We start from the raw sequence: 6,000 nt of genomic DNA on the forward strand, positions 1-6,000 counted from the left end.
ATGTACACATCGATTATCACACACTTTTTTTCGCAAGAGCAATGCTCCCCATTTGAAACGCTTAACGAAATGGCGACCACGAAAAAGTGCAGGCGAGATTATAGGAAAATGTGAATCAATGATGCAAATGTTTTCGTCTGTTGTTTTTCTGCATGGCCATAATTGCATATGCACATAATTTTTTTTGAGGTTAGATCATTTGTTCTTCTACTGGTGTTAATGTAGAAGATTGAAGTTTCATTGAGAATTTAACAAGTGAGCAAGTTTGGTCGCAAAATTTGTGTTGCATATTGTCTAGTGTGTGTTTTGGTTGAAAAAGTTACCTGAAAAATTGAGACGAGATCAGGCAAGCGATCGATTCCATACCAGATAACTGTCAAAATCAGACCTGCAGATTGGTCAGTTGTAGAGGGTTGCCAATAATATTTGATAACACACTTCTTCATAATGTACTCATGATATATACTGTCGAAATTATTTTCATGGCAAAGAATAACATTTTCAAATTCTCTGAAAGGCATTTAAATCTTAATACCTCGAAAAAAACCATGCACACAATGAATTTATTGATTAGTGGGAGGAATTTCCACTAATTTTGATTTCGACTGAACAATCCGATCGGATTCTGAAATGTAGATGATTGATAACATATTTCAGAATCCAATCAAATTCCACGATTCGATAGAATTCGACTTTTGCATTCTCCCATTCATTTGATACAATAAAATTTAATCGAACTACCCAGCAAACATTAAATCGTATAACTTGGTATATTCTAAGTCGTATATAATGTCGATCACAGCATACATCGTGAAGTTTGGTTTTCATATAAAATTCTTTGTAAAAAAGTCGGATATAATGGCTTCATTACATGCATAAGTACATATTTACATAAAAAAGGCTTTTTTCACAAAACGCTTTGCATGACGTCCGCTTATAATGACCTCCTTTCGATATCATTATAAACGGATTCCACTGTATTCGCATATCAGGCAAATGTATTTCGAAGGTCACATAAATGTATAATTCGAATCAACTGCGAAAAATCGTGTCTCATACTGTGGATTATCATTCAACAGTAAATCATACAAAATCGTAATTTAGAACATATTACATTATATTATGAATTTGACACATCATGATTGTCGATGTTTATTTCAAAACAGACCTGTTGTACAAGGTGTGGTCGTTTGGACACTGAGTCGGTTAGGGGAGCGGTGTATGGAAGCAGTACGAAAGAAAGCGTTTAACTGAAGCATGAAAGAGAGAGGTTAATCACAAGCGTTTGAAAATCGGTCTTCTTTGTATAAGTTCAGTGATATCCAGCTGCTACTAGTACTAGTATTTTTGTTTAAAAACAAAACACAGTAAAATTTCAAGATGGCTGCAGAGTAGTATTATCGTATTGTCCAACCTAGTAGTATACTTCAAAGCGCCTTGGTTTATTTGGATTTGGATTTGCCATGTTGTTTTACAAGTAGTATCCAATTATGTAAAACTACAACCAAAATTAATTTTAGCGCATGTTTTGGCATCCCGTTTTATTACATTAAATGAGTTTCAAAATAACAGAGAATGTGATACTCTCCCACACTGGTATAGCATTTGTAAAATAAATATGCTATAGCAATATAAGTGCAATATGAGCGAGCGAAACAAGAGACACATTGCAAATAAGCACATACTAAAGCTGTTCGCAAACTTTGCCAAATACACTGCCCAGACCGAAAAGAATATAGTTTCACGTTCATGCTCTCAATTTTACTCTTAGAAAACACTTTCCAACTTCATTTTATAATTAAGTGTAACATTATCACGCATTTATGCAACAGCACCAGCAGCTATGTGGATAGCGTGGTCGTGTAAAACAGCATTGCATTCCAGCCGGCCTTGGTTCGATCCCCATTGACATCGGTTGGACCTTTTTGCAATCACAGCTGAAGTTCAGTCTTAGAGAAAGAGATGCTCCCATACATACAAACATTTTAAAGTATTTGAAAAAGGACACAAAAAAGAATTTTTTGACGAAGATGAAATGTTTTCTGCCAACGCTGGTTTGGGTGTATATTCTGAATAACCTGAGATAGCAAATTGTTCTCAGATTATTATTCCGAATAAACGAAACTAAATATTTAGTTTGTTTGATTTAGATGGCTTTTCCTTTTCCTTAGGACACAGTTAAATGAGTAAAATCGGCAACCAAGAATAACGTATTGACGACTGTATCTCTTTCGTACCATATGTACGAGTTATAACTGTACCAGCATTATATTTCAGATAGCCGTGCGAGATAGCTGCACCTTGATATCCCGAACAACCGGATTTCGAATCCCATCGCAGCAATTTTCTCTTTTCATCATGAGTGGTGCAATTTAAACATTTATATCCCCCTCCCACTTAATAAAAATCAATTGAATAGTTTCTATTTCTACAAACATAAACATTCTCATATATGAAAATGGCGATTCGAGAGGTTATAGAAGTAATTATAACCTCACAAATATTTTTGTATATATCGGATTTTTGCACCGATTTGCACGTTTTTCTCAAAATAAAAACCTCTCTTCACATCTTACAACCCTGATCATATCTACAAAAAGTGACAGAATCTTTTAAGTCTTTTTCACAAAACACTTGAACTAAACTCGTATGCTGGAATAAGATTTTTTGCTCGACTTGTCAATGACTGGAGCCGAGACGAGACGAATTGCTGGTCTCGTTATCTAGAATAGAACCCTTGAAATCTCATATCTATTCAAACTAATTCATAAGCATTTGCCATGAACGTATATTGCCTACACTTTTGCATGTACAGTGGAACCTCGATTATCCACGAGCGGATGATCCGCGGTGCGAGTTATCCGCGAAAGCGAGTTCCATAGTAATTCTTTAGAGCGTCCCTTAATTTGTCAGTGAGATGTAGGCACTTGCTCTTTTGTTTTGATCATGGCTTTCACATTATCTGATCACTGGTGTACACGACCTTACAGATGGATAGTTTAATGATTTCTGTATTGATAAAACATAGTTTTAATGCTGAAAATATCTTTTTTTCGAGTTTGCACCTCATTTTCAGTCGTTTATCGCGTTATCCGCGATTTTCGTCATTCGCGCTGGCCTAGCCAGACTATTTCGCGGATAATGGGGGTCCTACTGCATTGGCTAGTTAGGCGCATCATATACTACCCAAAATATGAAGTACAAGATGCTGTATATACGCTAGTTATACGATTTAATGTTTGCTGGGTCGGCAAATACTATCACTTAATCGTTTTTCTGTATATAAATTTTGATATAAAATCATTTACAGAAACAATTTTCGTTGAAAATTCATCATCACATGCAGAAAATACGCAACTCTATTATATAGGACCTATATTTAATACGGAAGAGTCTATTATATAGGACCTATATTTAATACGGAAGAGTTGATTTTCACTCATTTTCTTCTTTCTTCCTTTCTTTGTTTTTAAGAGGCTTTAAACTTTGCAGTTCATTCGCCTCTAAACTCATTTTCTTCTTATAAATGGATGAATGCGACAGGATTTCCGAGCTTAACTATGTGCGCGTTTCTGACAAGTCCCCAAAGATGTGGATATAATGGCTCAGCTATTAAATTTTTTTGCACTTAATTCGAGTAGCACAAGAAAGCTGTTATTAGCAAAGACTGTGTTGTCTGCATAGTTATACACTGTTATCTCACCACGTAAATCCAGCTATCGATGCTAGTTCTTATGTCACACCATTGCATATCATACCGATTCTAGAATTCGTGAAAATTGAACATTCTTGGTGCAGATCAACATAATTTTGAAGTACTAGAAAGAAAAATCGCTCTTAGCTTCAACTGAATGCATTCAAATGTAACGTAGAAAATCATCAAGGGGCTAATATTCGCAACATTCGCATTAACTCCTCCGAATCGCACCATAGCGATGCATACATACACATACACAAACAAGAGTCTGCAATGCGGCGGACATTTCATCGGGTTCGTCGCTTCCAAACAAAGCAGGACTTCAACAGACTGAAATCATTTTATTTCGCTTTCGGTTAGCTAGAAAACGCTGCTGCTTCTTCTGCTCAATTGCATCATTAGCAGCTGACTGACGTGCAAAACTGATAACCCCTTCTGTGATGCCCTCCCACATGATCCGCGGTTTGTTGTTTGGTGAGAAAAATGATAATGCGGTATTATCTTCGGCTGAAGAGGGCGGAATGTGTACTCACTTTGTTGTGCTGACGATCGCTGTAATAGTAATCCAACATTCAGCATAAGTAGGAAAATGTACGCAACTGATTTGCATACATTACGCCCCATCTCGAGTGATTATTCGGCTTCTCCGCACTCAGTTCAGCGACAAAAAGCGAGGCTACACAATGTGTCTAAACCGGATAGGATGTACCGTCTTCTGCCCTATGCACTTGTGACTTTTTTTTCCTATTATATTTTTCCGCACTTCCGCTTATTTGAAAATTTCTTAGCTTTCAGTGGCACGCGTTATTAGGCACCTATTTGCAACATTTTGTTTTCCGTCGTCATGAAAACACCGATAAAAAATACTAATCACGAAGCGCAATTTTCACATTTTCCTCATTTGCCAGCCAGATAAAGTACACAAAATAACGAGCAGCATACAACCACCAAGCGGTTGCACAATACCGATTTCACCACCTTATTTCGACCCGCTGCCCCCTTTTTGCGACTCAACAGCGGACCCGAAATCACAACAACACTGGTATATCGAAGCGATGGCGACAACACATTCGAGACTGCATTTGATTCGCGATTGAGACACTGTATCCCGCGATTCCACCCGTTATCCTCGGCGAACGCAAACGGAACTGCGAATATTTCCGTTCTCATCCACTAAAACCGATCACTGCTCCTGTCCATGGTCATGTAGCGAGCAAGAAAACAAGAAACGCACCAAACAGCTGACGATTACCGAATTCCACCTTGCCGGATGATACCTCTCACACGACCGAAATAGTATTGCACAACTGCCTCACCAATCCCACCGAATCGCAGAAAAACAAGAAAGAAAAAAAGCTGCCGTCTGAGGTTCGTCGTTTATGCGCTCGATCCGCAAGTGTTTCGAAAGCCCTCGGAAGTCAACCAACCATTCGCGCACCAATCCAACAATAAGCCACTGAACACTTCGTCTTGACGGTACGAGTGAAACTTCTGAACTGAGAGAAGCATGTCCGGCGGAGTTTCTTGGAGCCGACAGTGCGCGTACCAAAGAAACAGCTGGGGGCAGCAAGGGAGCTCAGTCCCCAAAACCGCCCCGATGTAGGTGTGCGTGTTCGCGATAGTTCAACAAAGCGAAAGAAAAAACACGCTCTTCGCCGTGAAGACCCGACATGTATTATTGATCGTGCTTGAACCGTTCACAGAGACAAATGCGAACTTAAACTGTAGTTGGAATTTGTTCTTGGTCGTATTATCGGAAATCATTTTAAAATTGCGAGTTTTTTCAGCATTACAAACAGGACAAAACATTAAGACCACTGCTCAAGCAAAAAAAAGAAAGTGATAAAACTTAAAAAAAAAATAATCCGATCCAGTGCTTCAACCCATTTATAATACAGGGTCTTTCAGATTAAACGCTCACGCAACAAATTTTAATAACTTCTACAAAAGTGAACTGATTTTTATTTTAAAAAAATTATAGGAGGTTGTGTTCAAGACACGACCGCATTGTTTACGTAGAACTAAGCTGTATTTTAATTCAAGTCGCTTGTTTATAACTCCGGATACTATTTTATAATGCTACGAAAATTTTGAAATAACCATTCTACCAGTTTGGTCGCCCTGAAATGTTTTTTTTATTGTATAATCATTTGACGATAATTGTTTGATGATTTATTCATGTGCTCGTAGAACAATACATGTTCGAGGTAAGCGTAGCTGTCATCCTCAGTGGAGAAAGTTTTGCTGCTGGCAGGCGAAACCAAATCACATACAAATTTTCAGACCGACATTTACTTTCTTGG

General features: G+C 37.9%; 1 protein-coding gene across 2 annotated transcripts in view; it reads right to left on the reverse strand.

Moving 5' to 3' along the window:
* Positions 1-5,180, reverse strand: part of LOC129777737 (mucin-2) — a 169,407-nt gene extending 164,227 nt beyond the window's left edge. For both annotated transcript variants that reach the window (XM_055784194.1, XM_055784193.1), the window contains exon 1: positions 4,231-5,180. In XM_055784194.1, the coding sequence (XP_055640169.1) occupies positions 4,231-4,321 (91 nt within the window). In that variant the 5' untranslated portion in view covers positions 4,322-5,180. The remainder of the gene's footprint in view (positions 1-4,230) is intronic.
* Positions 5,181-6,000: the final 820 nt, after the last annotated feature.

This window comes from Toxorhynchites rutilus, chromosome 3 (genome assembly GCF_029784135.1).
Source record: "Toxorhynchites rutilus septentrionalis strain SRP chromosome 3, ASM2978413v1, whole genome shotgun sequence".
NCBI classification, from domain to species: domain Eukaryota; kingdom Metazoa; phylum Arthropoda; class Insecta; order Diptera; family Culicidae; genus Toxorhynchites; species Toxorhynchites rutilus.